At 44.3% G+C, this 14,019-nt stretch overlaps 1 protein-coding gene across 1 annotated transcript in view; it reads right to left on the bottom strand.

Moving 5' to 3' along the window:
* LOC126153279 (uncharacterized) overlaps nucleotides 1-14,019 on the bottom strand; it is a 63,823-nt gene that overhangs the window by 34,831 nt on the left and 14,973 nt on the right. The window contains exon 4 of the mRNA XM_049916061.1: nucleotides 10,774-11,589. Coding sequence (XP_049772018.1) covers nucleotides 10,774-11,589 — 816 coding nt within the window. The remainder of the gene's footprint in view (nucleotides 1-10,773; nucleotides 11,590-14,019) is intronic.

Here is a 14,019-nt window from a genome sequence, read left to right as displayed (position 1 = left end):
TAAAATGTAGACTGTCAATGGCAAGGAAAGCGTTTCTGAAGAAGAGAAATTTGTTAACATCGAGTATAGATTTAAGTGTCAGGACGTCGTTTCTGAAAGTATTTGTATGGAGTGTAGCCATGTATGGAAGTGAAACAAGGACGATAAATAGTTTAGACAAGAAGAGAATAGAAGCTTTCGAAATGTGGCGCTACAGAAGAATGCTGAAGATTAGATGGGTAGATCACATAACTAATGAGGAGGTATTGAATAGAATTGGGGAGAAGAGGAGTTTGTGGCACAACTTGACAAGAAGAAGGGACCGGTTGGTAGGACATGTTCTGAGGCATCAAGGGATCACAAATTTAGCATTGGAGGGCAGCGTGGACGGTAAAAATCATAGAGGGAGACCAAGAGATGAATACACTAAGCAGATTCAGAAGGATGTAGGTTGCAGTAAGTACTGGGAGACGAAGAAGCTTGCACAGGATAGAGTAGCATGGAGAGCTGCATCAAACCAGTCTCAGGACTGAAGACAACAACAACAGGAAATATAAACGAACATACCTATTTCATTGTGAGACCATATTCTTCAGAATAGCAACTGTAAAACTGAACTTGGTCTCAACAAGCCGTGCCGTGTCTTCTTTGACCGTGTAGTGGGAATTAGTGACAGATGGGCAGTTAGCCGGCCGGGGTGGTCTCGCGGTTCTAGGCGCGCAGTCCGGAACCGCGCGACTGCTACGGTCGCAGGTTCGAATCCTGCCTCGGGCATGGATGTGTGTGATGTCCTTAGGTTAGTTAGGTTTAAGTAGTTCTAAGTTCTAGGGGACTGATGACCACAGCAGTCCCATAGTGCTCAGAGCCATTTTTTTGTTGGACAGTTAGTCAAGAGCAATGTATGCTGAGAGTAGGCGCTGGAATTGGCGTGCCTGCGCTTTTAAACCGTCCCTTTCTGAAGAGATTGAGAGTAGTTTGGAGACAGTATTTTGGCAATGTTCTGCAAGTCGTCACATCTGCCTTGAATGATTGCCTTGCGTCTCTGTGTAGAATAACATAAAAAAATTATGCCACGTAATATCAACAAACTTGTGTCAAATGGCTCTGAGCACTATGGGACTTAACACCTGAGGTCATCAGTCCCCTAGAACTTACAAATACTTAATCTTAACTAACCTAAGGACATCACACACATTCATGCCCGAGGCAGGATTCGAACCTGCGCCGTAGCGGCCGCGCGGTTCCAGCCTGAAGCGCCTAGAACCGCTCGGCCACATAAAAATTTGTGTCCCTGTGTGCAATAACACGAGAAAATTATTCCAAGCGATATCAATGAATGGGTGCATGCAAAGTACGGTAATTTTACAATTCTTTCATCGCCAAAATCAGCAATTACACAAAGGGGAAATCTTGCTGAACTCAAGCGCTGGAGACGATATATATGTCATGTCCTATTGAACTTCTGATCGATATGCTCCCGCAAAAATTTTCAACAATTAGTTGTACATATTCCCTTTTTATTCCCGTACCGTATTGTTACTGATCTTGCCTTGTGCAGAACTGAGTGAATAATATTTTCAATACGGGAAGTAATCAACAATACTAGCGAACATTTCATTTATTGCTCCTAGATGTTGTTTCTGCTTGGTCTGATTACCATGCTTGCATCGTCAGCAAACAGCAATCATTGTACGATGGAAGGTCATTTCTATAGACTCTATTCAGAAGATGCGTTAAATTGAGCACACGTTTAAATTGACGTCCTTTAAATTGCTTGGAGGTCACTGCTAATTTACTCAAACACTTCGTGTGAAAAGGCTGAGAAAACACTGTTGCAGACAGTCCTTTCACAGTAAAATCTCACAAGCTTGTCGGAGACTGGATCCAGCACCTCTGCATAGGTAGTCAGATACAGTAATAACTTCTCATCTTATTAAGCTTATCCATTATGGATATTGTAGAACCCGTGACTGTTAATTGAATGTAAATATCAAAAACTGCAAACAGTCACTTTTTTGAATAGTTATTTATTATTCCATGAATCGGTTTTCGAATCTTTTCAGGTTTATTTTCATATGGTTTTCCGGAAAATAAATATCTATTTCTAGCATAACGCTGGGTGCTGGGCGACAGTATGGGCGGCTTTTTTCTGTTAGTGTCCACCTGTCTGCTTCTATTGTGATGGCCTGTTGGTACTGCACTTCATTCACTTTTCCACAATATGTATGCATTTACACTGTGACAGCGAAACTTTGCCACCATCCAGCACGTGCTATAAAACTGTAGCTTGTTACAACTTCTCATCATTTTTTTCTCCTTTCTTCTTTTTACTAGGAAGAAGGTCCGACGAAGAAGGCCAACTCGACCACTGAATGCCCTCGAAACTGTCTCGTTGCGAAAATATCAACAAACCACGGCTCCTCGTATTGGAATACTCGAACGGGCATGTCTGCAAATGCAAGAAGCCCGACGTCAATAGTCCAGCTGAGTTTCTCGTTCTGTTTCAGTAGCAGCGACGGAAGTAAATACACACAACGAATAGCGGCTGTGTTAACAGCACACTACTCTAGACAGAAAAGGCTATTCAGACGGGTGTCGCCCAGTGTTAATGAGGAAACTGGATTTTCCGACGACACAGCTGTTTCCGAACGAAACAATACTTTACAAGTAAGCGAAAAGCACCTTGACCGCACATAGCTGCGAGACTGAACTCTTGAGTCTATTACAGTGACATGGCACGAATGGTACTGATTTGATGTAAATTGCTAAAATTTTAACGGCGAGAGGAAAATCATTGTACTATACTTGTTTCTTATGTGCTCAGGAAAAGTAAGGCTGTCCATGCATCACTGCCAAAGCAATTACAATGAAACCGGCAAACCACACATTGTATTGTTTCACACTCAAATAAAAGGAGGCGTTGATGGATTACATAAAACATGTATTACCTTTTCAACTATTAGGCGCGCCTGTCGTTGACTAATGGCAGTGTTTTTTGGAATTCTCAACATTGCTGGTGTAAATTCACATTACTTCACTCATCCTTCAGTGACAATAGCTCACTCTACGGACTTGATTTCCTGAGACGTCTTTCAAGGCATATGTGAGAGTCACATCTAAATGGAAGATTTAGCCTAAAGGACTAAGAGGCTCGTCTGAATAAGACTGTGGCATCTGTAGGGCTACGAGCTGGTACTACGAAATGGAAGAGATGTTCCCTGTGTACTCGATTATCTAATAAGAAGAGTGAAGTTGTATGTCTAAATTGCAACAAAAAATTTGTGCAGCCTGCAGCTGTTCATCCCGCTTAGAGCGTGTCAACGAATGAAAATCAACTAAAGTTCAGGGTATGTGAAATGGACTGAAATAGAAATTTCCTTCAATACTTCAACTCAGTTTTGTACTACAGACATTAAAGCGTACAATTGCACTAGTGTTAATTACCAAAGCTATGTACTTAATTTTCGAGACCTTAGTTTTTAATCAGTTTAGTGCTTTGTTTCGCTTCTCTGATTTTTTAATGTAAATATTGTTTCTCTCCTTGTTTTGATATAAATAAAGAACACAAAGCAGTAGAATTTACGTATATCCATCATTAAATTTCTCCATTCAAATAGCTGTGCGAAAAATATTGTAAAAGACAGGAGTACCCCGCTATTCCACGCCACATTGTATTTCATAAAATAACAGGACTACCGAGCAGGATTAAGGTAACATGCTGTATTGACGAAAACGCGCTGGAGTAAGATATTTGACATGTGGTGCTGTAAAGTGAAATGTTGTTAATCACTCTTGAAAGCCACATATCTTTATTGCTGCTGATGTGAAGAGAGCTCGAATGAACTTTTATTCTAACAAGTACATTCTCATCGATAAGTGAAAACTACGACAATGTTTAAAAAGAAAAAAAGAACATAATTTTAAACACGCTTTTTTTCTCAACTCATTATTACAGCAAATGTTAAGATATTTCTGCCTGTTAGCTACAAGATTGACAGCAAGAGTACTGGAACACAACTATCACTGCTTAACATAGCAGTGTATTAGTCGGACAAATCAGCACGACCGCTGTAGACTCAGCGACAGAAGATTCCTAGCAGCTGCAATCGGATAGTGCGGCTGCTTCGCTCTTATAGATCAGCCAATTTCGTAACCCGAACTTTTACTCTTCTCTATGACAATGCCCCAATGTTACTGCAGCTCTGAAGCTGATTTGTCAGCGCTTGCGGCAGTTTGCGCTTCACAGCTGGGAAGCTGGCAACTGCGGCCGGCTGTCAGGGATTTTTCGCCGACTCCACTACAGACAATACCGGGTAAACTTCGGCGCGCTCGTCGATGATGGGCTGTCGTTTTATGGCCGTAGCTCTACAGTTCTGACGCACGGTTATTTGGAATTTTTTTCTCGATTCCAAGTCCCCTGCACTGCCCTGCTCTGAGTTTATCACCAACCCTGTACACTGATCAGGCAGAACATTATCACCACCGACCTACTATCGATACTATGTCATTCTCAATGGAGAGAAGTCTTCCGAAGTAAGAGTGATTTCAGGTGTGCCGCAGGGGAGTGTCATAGGACCGTTGCTATTCACAATATACATAAATGACCTGGTGGATGACATCGGAAGTTCACTGAGGCTTTTTGCAGATGATGCTGTGGTGTATCGAGAGGTTGTAACAATGGAAAATTGTACTGAAATGCAGGAGGATCTGCAGCGAATTGACGCATGGTGCAGGGAATGGCAATTGAATCTCAATATAGACAAGTGTAATGTGCTGCGAATACACAGAAAGATAGATCCTTTATCATTTAGCTACAAAATAGCAGGTCAGCAACTGGAAGGAGTTAATACCATAAATTTTCTGGGAGTACGCATTAGGAGTGATTTAAAATGGAATGATCATATAATGTTGATCGTCGGTAAAGCAGATGCCATACTGAGATTCATTGGAAGAATCCTAAGGAAATGCAATCCGAAAACAAAGGAAGTAGGTTACAGTACGCTTGTTCGCCCACTACTTGAATACTGCTCAGCAGTGTGGGATCGGTACCAGACAGGGTTGATAGAAGAGATAGAGGAGATCCAACGGAGAGCAACGCGCTTCGTTACAGGATCATTTAGTAATCGCGAAAGCGTTACGGAGATGATAGATAAACTCCAGTGGAAGACTCTGCAGGAGAGACGCTCAGTAGCTCGGTACGGGCTTTTGTCAAAGTTTCGAGAACATATCTTCACCGAAGAGTCAAGCAGTATACTGCTCCCTCGTACGTATATCTCGCGAAGAGACCATGAGGATAAAATCAGAGAGATTAGAGCCCACACAGAGGCATACCGACAATCCTTCTTTCCACGAACAATACGAGACTGGAATAGAAGGGAGAACCGATAGAGGTACTCAAGGTACCCTCCGCCACACACCGTCAGGTGGCTTGCGGAGTATGGATGTAGATGTAGATGTAGATACAAACGCGTCCAGGCGACACCAGCTGTCACCTGGAGAGAAATGACTGCTAGTCAGACACAAGCACAGTGCATGTAGTATCAGTGTGCTCGCTGTCCATGTGCAGGATGTGGAAGCCGCGCGATTTATTTGAGTTTGACCGAGGACAGATTGTGATGGCTCGGAGGCTCTGCACGAGCATTTCGGAAACTGCACGACTTGTTGGGTGTCCGAGGAGTACTGCGGAGAGTGTCTTCAACATGTGGCGAAACGAAGGCCAAAACACGTATAGATGTCGGATGTCGCAGGCTGGGCAAAAGTGGAGTGGCGGCGAACTGTGGCGGAACTAACATCAGGCTTTAACACTAGCCAGAGTAGAAGTGCGTCTGAACATTGGCACTGGACGCTGGCCCAGTGCCAGAGCGTTGCAGGGTCTTACAAAACAGTGATAACAGTAACAACCTTTTGAAAAAATTAAGTTTCGTGACCGAAACACAGAACTCTTTTGTTTTTTACCACTCAGAAAATTTTATTTTACCCTCGGAGGGTAATTACTGCAGGATGGGAACCAGTGATCTAGAGAAAATATAGACGTAAGTAGCAATTCATGCTCAGTGTTCCATAATAACAAAAATGTAGCCCAAAATATACCTCAGGTCACTCGATAATAGCAATTCATCCGAGACAGATCCATCGCGAAAGAGAAAGAAACAGAAATTGATACCACACAGCGCAGTGAGTCTGGGCACTCCATATAAATATGTCACTTGCTGACTTATACAGACATACATTGATATGCAGTTTAACATGATGCAGTCATCGAAGTCAAACAAGTGTTGGTGCCTATGAAGCGCGCCCGCCAAAGCCAGAGCTCTGAGGAGAAGGGGACGCTCATATAGATGAAACAGTCTCAGAACAAGGGCGGCGGGTCGGCGCCCGTCAGAGAGAGTGCCGAGCACGCTGTTGCATAAGCACCACGCAGCCGCCAAGGACGTCTACACCCCACCTCAATTTACTTTCTATTGCTGTCGCTCCTGCGTCCTTTATTCTTTACTTGCCCGTTTGCATGAAACGCATTACCCTAGAATGCACAAAGCGACTCAAAACTCTTCTCCACTCACTACGTTCGTCAAAGCATAACGTGACACAACTCGTTACGACAGAGTACTGTCATGGTGAGGTTCACCACTGTGTTAGTAAGGGCCAAACGATGCACAAAGGTGTGATGTCGGGTGTTTCCCCAATGTGTATGATACACTATATGTTTTAAGGTGTCCATCTTTCATATGGTCGCGTCATGAGATGACCGCCGTGACGGGGTCGAGAGACGTGGTCAAAGGAAAGTGTCTCGTGCGCATGCGCCACACGACTAGCCCAGTCCGGCTGCTGCTGTGGTTAAAAGTGGGCAAATGTTGGCAGTTTAGGCTGTAGCGTCCGGAAATCCGCATGGACTGCCAGCACACGTTAAGAACGTAGCTCGAGCGACTGGTGAAAGTTGTTACTTCAGTCGCGGAAATATTCTCCATTAAATTTGAATCATAAACCTATCGATTTCATTTAAGAGTTAGGGGAGGATGCTAAAAGCAGCTAGGATTTCTTTCCTGAAAGAGTGGGGAGGGCAGTAACGGGTTCTTTCGCGGGTTTCTCTGCTGCACACTAATTTAAATCCAGGATCGGCTGCCGGCCGGGGTGGCCGAGCGGTTCTAGGCGCTACAGTCTGGAACCGCGCGACCGCTACGGTCGCAGGTTTGAATCCTGCCTCGGGCATGGATGTTTGTGATGTCCTTAGGTTAGTTAGGTTTAAGTAGTTCTAAGTTCTAGGGGACTGATGACCTCAGAAGTTAAGTCCCATAGTGCTCAGAGCCATTTGAACCAGGAACGCCTGTTGTGTAAGAGCACGTGAACACCAAAACTTTTGGCACCTTGCGGATTTATTGGTTTATTTTTCTTTGAAAGCTGTTAAAAGTAATATAGACGCGGTAATCTGAAATACACGGTACTAAATCCACAGCGCTATGCTACATTGCTCCCCTGGACTTGGTGAAACTCGGCATCAGGGTAGCTAGCACACCTTCACTTGTGTACGTTGAGCTTCAGCACACGCGCAACTGGTGTGACGTAACTGCCTTACGGACGAAATATATATGGATTTTATAAACAATGTGCATAGTTCGTGTCGTGTACTGCTCAACTACAATTTTACGTCATGACACCAGGTGGGTCGACGTATTGGCCTGCACACACGGCAATGAAAACGCATATCACCAAAGTCATAGATAACTCCATACTCTCCTCCTTAGAAATTCTTTATCAGACGATATGAACACGTTACTAATACCGTAACTCGAAAGTACAAAAGTCGAAGTTTTACCGAAGTGCTGTATGCATCCTTTTGAGGAGTTGTTTTGTAACGTATTAAAATCATCTGTCTGCCTAGATCTTATAAATATGTAATTACCATCGTATTAAAATACCAGAAATTCGCATATGAAATAATGTCCATATTTGGACGTACTTATCAGTGTCAGCAGTTATTTACAATTATTATGATAAACTTCTTCTGACGGAACCAGAATTAGTAAATAAAATTTATCACGACTGGAAAAGGTTAGTGTCAGAGATGATATGTTAAGTATCAGAAAGAAAACAATTTCATCCTTTTTTCCTTCCTTTCGTATTGAACATTCAAAATCAGCGTGTATTTCTATGAAGATTTAAGGTGCCTAGGTGTAATTCAGTAAGTTATGTCTCTTCGTGCTCACGAGAGAGATTTCAACATTTTCAAGCACCCCTTAACGTATTGTACTTTCAAAATGAACTTGCATTTCTGTAAACATTCTAGGTCTTTTTTGTGACCGGCATAGACTTACAGCTCATTATGTAGCCCAGGTTAGCTTTTGTGTTCGAAATTCTTCGTGTAAGGCGAATAAACTTCGCACAGCTTGACGGAAGTTACCGAAGGTGACTGATACCCCAGATCACATTACGTGACCCGCGCCGATAGTGCGTCGCCTAACGTCGCAGAAGCGTGCTCGAAGGATATGTCACTGCCTCAGTGAAGATGAGCCGGCTGAGAAACGAGTGTTGCACAACGAGAACCGTTCGCTCGGATTCGCCCAGTGGATGCATTGCTCTACAGTCAGATTAGAAGAAGCTGGCACTTGACAGCTAGCGGGCTACACAATGGTAGCATGACATTTTTGGCTGTGTTGCAATTTTCGCTATGCAGAGCACTGTGCCTCCCAATTCTCGAGTAGGAAATTTTTTCGGGTGTAAAAATCCCACCTAATCTGGGAGAAAAAAAGACGAAACTTAAGAACAGATTTTATTGTGCGCTGAGAGATGCTGGAGAAATCAATCATATGCAAATTTTGGAATTTAGTGATAATTTTTGTATGAGAGTTAGTGATTTCAAACTTCATACTTGGTCAGAAAAAAATACTGATAAAATTACAAACAATGCCGTTTTCAAGAGCTGGACCCTAGTAAATACGATGCAATACGCAACTCTGGAGAGATGCGTGGCTGAGTGAGTTACTTTGTTAATCAATGAAGAAACGTATTTCAGTGGTTTCGTTTTCGAGATACGATAAGTTTAAAACCGTTTCTCGGAAAGGAAAACTTAATACACTAAAAAAATTAAGTAAATTCTCGCCTCATTTAAAATTTAGAACAGACTACTTAGAAAGCATATAGAGATGTACACAATACCCGAATTTTCGGATTTTGTACGTGATTTTTGTAGGACATGGAGGCTGTGGTTATCGCATGCACACAGCACTCGTTAGTGACAATGTTGACACTTTGGACCTCAAACATCAACTGCAAACTAATTTAAGTCAAACTATAATGCTCGCTCACTATTAGCAGCGTATGAGTCTCAGCTGTTAACTTTTTTTCCGTTAAAAGAAATGGTCTGACAACTACTTCACGTGAGACACTAGATGTTAATCCCCATCCTCATTCAGACACGAAAAGTCGTCGGCATACGGAGTAAGTTAACTAAAGCTCATATGAGGTCAATTCCTGCTGTTTCACGCTAGTCACGCATTTAGTCACGTGAGACACAAAATAAAATAATGGAAACTCCAGACTGGAATATCAACAATATAATGAAAAGGATAAGGCTGCTACGTACCTTAACGATGACACGTCGAGTTGTAGACAGGCATAACGAAAAGACTATTACACTTACCTTGCAAGCAAACCGGAAGTTGAACAAACACAGGAACGAAGAGAAAGAAAGGACGTGAGAAGAGTAAAGCTTTTGTGTGTGTGTGTATGTGTGTGTGTATTTCCTTTTCTGAAGAAGGCTTTGGCCGAAAGCTAAATGTAACAGTCTTTTTGTCATGTTTACTGTGAGTAACAATGCATCTTTTCCCCTATATCGCTGAAACACAAAACAAGTTCTACAATATTTCGGCAACGTACCACATAAAGTAGAACCAAGCAGAAGGCAAGACGCTATACTGTATTTGTCGCGTCCAGTAGAAGCCCATATTCTATGGGTTTTATGTTATACGGTACACCCAGAATACATGCTGTTTCCAAACACCAGCACATTGAACGTCTCGAGAACGAATCGTTATTGGTGCGATTTGTTATAATATAACATCGGAAAACGTAGTATTGGTGGTTAAATAATTTTCGTATTTAGTTATTTTTGCGTTGTAACTCGCGTGTTATAGGAGTAGGCCGTTTTAAGGCAACGACCCATTGAAGATTCATTAAAACGTGTCTGTCCTGTTACGGTTTGTTATAATTAAATGTCAATTAGTAGCATTAGGGCGGTTAAAACCTTTAGGAGACTGTAACATAAAATACACGGTCAGTATTGCGTAGTTTGTTGTGGCGGCTTGTTACGAAAGCGAGAGTGGAGCGGTAGAAGTTTAGCGTCCTTCTGTATACTTTTCTTTACCTTCGCGATTTTCTGAAAGGTCTTGAGAATAGTAACAATTTTTGTAATATTTGACGTTATGTAAATATAAGTGTGCTCTCTGTCAGGAGTGAGTTTGTTCGATTTGGTGAACTTCTATAAGTTGATGACCATACTGACTGGAAATTTATCTTTATTTTTGTATTATTACATGTTCACGGAAATTGATGTTTTTAATTATGTACACCAAAGACAGAACAACCTGACTAGCGTATGGTCGAGAAAGTAAATGCGCGTTTTAATACGGTTAACATAGGAATTCCACGTGCGTCCATTTTCGTGAACAAAATGTAGGGTCTGCTAGCCAAATAACGGCGACAACTGCCACTGGATATTTCATCTGCGCGCACGTCCCGAGTGTCGACGGCTTTTGCTACAGCTAGGGACTGAAGAGGAAGACAGTAAAGCTGATGACCAACCTGTGAATATTGGCGAGCTTTGCTCTGCTGCTGTTCGACGGCCTTGAGGTGCTCTTGGGACGCCTGGTGGTGTTGTTGCTGATGGTGGGCAGCCGCCTGGTGCTGGGCGAGGTACGCGTAGTGCTGCTGCTGTTGCTGCTGCTGCTGAAGGTGTTGCTGCTGCTGTATCTGCTGTTGCTGCTGCTGCATGAGCTGCTGGTGGTGGTGTTGCAGCAGCTGCTGCTGTTGCTGCTGCTGCTGGTGGAGGTGTGGGTGGTGCTGGGACTGCGCGACCGGCTGCTGGGTCTGTGACTGTTGCTGGGAAGTGAGGCTCGAGCCGGACGAGGGCGGCGTGGGGTAGTTGATGTAGGGCTGCGGCTGCTGCTGCTGCTGTTGCTGCGGAGTGTGCGCAGGCAGCGTGGTGGCCGCCCCCGCGGCGGGCAGGTACTTGCTGGCGGCGGCGCGGTACTGCAGGTAGCGGCTCTGCTGCGCCGCGTACTCCGCCTGCTGCTGTTGCTGTTGCTGCTGCTGCTGCTGCTGGCTGCGTTGCGACGTCTTCTGCGACCCCGAAGTCATCCTTGCGGAGGAAGCGTGCTGCTGCTGCTGTTGCTGCGAGGTTGCGCCCACGGCCGCGCCGGCGCCGCGGTAGCCTGACAGGGCGGCGATGGGCGGCAGGTTGTGGCTGGTCGCCGCCGCCTGCTGCTGCTGCTGCTGCTGCTGCTGGCGGCTCTGGTGCAGGAAGGCGGCGTGCTCCGCAGACAGCCGGCTGCCGTTATACACAGTCGGCTGCTGCTTGCTCGTCGTCACGGACGGCGCCGCGCTCAGGTACCGGTGTTCCTACGGCACACACCCAACCAATCGCTCTCCGTCCTAAGTTCAGTCCCGAGTCAATGTCGCGTTTTGCATTCCTCCGCATCGTCTGTTACAGTGTGCCCAAAATACACTACTGCCCATTAAAATTGCTACACCACGGAGATGACCTGCTACAGACGCCAAATTTAACCGACAGGAAGAAGATGCTGTGATATGAAAATGATTAGTTTTTCAGAGCATTCACACAAGGTTGGCGCCGGTGGCGACACCTACAACGTGCTCACATGAGGAAAGTTTCCAACCGATTTCTCATACACAAACAGCAATTGACCGGCGTTGCCTGGTGAAACGTTGTTGTCATGCCTCGTGTAAGGAGGAGAAACGCGTACCATCACGTTTCCGACTTTGATAAATGTCGGATTGTAGCCCATCGCGATTGCGGTTTATCGTATCGCGACAATGCTGCTCGCGTTGGTCGAGATCCAATGACTGTTAGCAGAATATGGAATCGGTGGGTTCAGGAGGGTAATACGGAACGCCTTGCTGGATAACAACGGCCTCGTATCACTAGCAGTCGAGATGACAGGCATCTTATCCGCATGGCTGTAACGGATCGTGCAGCCACGTCTCGATCCCTGAGTCAACAGATGGGAACGTCTGCAAGACAACAACCATCTGCACGAACAGTTCGAACCTGGGTGCACGAATGCCAAAACGTCATTTTTTCGAATGAATCAAGGTTCTGTTTACAGCATCATGATGGACGCTCCGATTTGGCGACATCGCGGTGAACGCACATTGGAAGCGTGTATTCGTCATCGCCATACTGGCGTATCACCCGGCGTGTTGGTATGGGGTGCCATTGGTTACACGTTTTGGTCACCTATTGTTCGCATTGACGTCACTTTGAACAGTGGACGTTACATTTCAGATGTGTTACGACCCGTGGCTCTACCCTTCATTCGATCCCTGCGAAACCCTACATTTCAGCAGGATAATGCACGACCGCATGTTGCAGGTCCTGTACGGGCCTTTCTGGATACAGGGCCCTGCCCAGCACATTCTCCAGATCTCTCACCAATTTGAAACGTCTGGTCAATGGTGGTCGAGCAACTGGCTCGTCACAATACGCCAGTCACTACTCTTGATGAACTGTGGTATCGTGTTGAACCTGCATGGGCAGCTGTACCTGTGCACGCCATCCAAGCTCTGTTTGACTCAATGCCCAGGCGTATCTAGGCCGTTATTACGGCCAGAGGTGGTCGTTCTGGGTACAGATTTCTCAGGATCTATGCACCCAAATTGCGTGAAAATGTAATCACATGTCAGTCCTAGTATAATATATTTGTCCAATGAATACCCGTTTATCATCTGCATTTCTTCTTGGTGTAGCAGTTTTAATGGCCAGTGATGTAACTTGGTCTCTCCACTTTCTGTCCACGAATAACCAAAATTTTCGAAATAATTCCACTCCGCTCTATAAACGTCCCGAGTTGGCCCAACAACTCGTAGCAACAAACTTCAGCAGGGACATCAAATGGCACGACAGCTGGAGCGATAGTGCCTTCCCTGAGAACCGTGACGATAACAATCAATTTGAAAAACCTATCAGGTTTGTACTTCAAATACAGATATGGAAAAGCGTAAACAGACTCCGCACGGGGCATGGAATGCGAGGGTGGTTTGATAAGTCGTAAGCAATTAACCTCACTTCTCGACATAGTCTCCTTCGAGATACATACAGATGTGCTCGAATTATTACACTAAACGATTATTTTCGATACTCTTTAAGTTTTCTGGTGTAAAAATAGGAGAGAAAAGTGTAATTATTGATTTGTTTTGATTGATGCCACGATATTTCCATTCCAAGCAACTCGCAGGTCACAGAATTTGTCACAGTTCGTAACATTTGTCATTTTCCCTTCAAATAGTGTTAGTGTTAGTTGTTTGTGTACATGCTTTAAAACTGTGTTTACAGTAATGTTTTATGTTTCTGTGGTGTACTTCAGCTTGTTATTTATTCTATCAACTTCTTGCTACATTAACAAGACATTGTATAGCATGTTTTCAGCTATAGGAATAAATCGTGGAGTTTCCAAAGAAAGTGAGGCTATGGGGAAGACAAAAGACGTTTCACCTCGGGAAGTTTCGGCTGTGGTAGCACTTCTTGCTGAAAATCGTTATACACAGCAAGAGATTGCTGACAGAATGAGAGTATCGCAGAAAACTGTCAGCAGAATCTAACGTTCAGTGCAGATAGGTGGTGAATACGAGCCAAACAGGAAAGGAAAATGTGGATGTAAAAGAAAAATCAGCCCTAGAATAATGAGAAGACTTACAAACATGGCATGAGCCATCACCTGAAAGGTTTGGGTGTTGAAGTTTCACCTGTGACAGTGAGGAGGAGGCTGTCTGAATGCGGTTTAAAGGGATACTGAACAAGGAAAAAACAGA

This window comes from Schistocerca cancellata, chromosome 2 (assembly GCF_023864275.1).
Source record: "Schistocerca cancellata isolate TAMUIC-IGC-003103 chromosome 2, iqSchCanc2.1, whole genome shotgun sequence".
In the NCBI taxonomy this organism is placed as follows: domain Eukaryota; kingdom Metazoa; phylum Arthropoda; class Insecta; order Orthoptera; family Acrididae; genus Schistocerca; species Schistocerca cancellata.
This window is presented reverse-complemented; position numbering and strand designations above follow the sequence as displayed.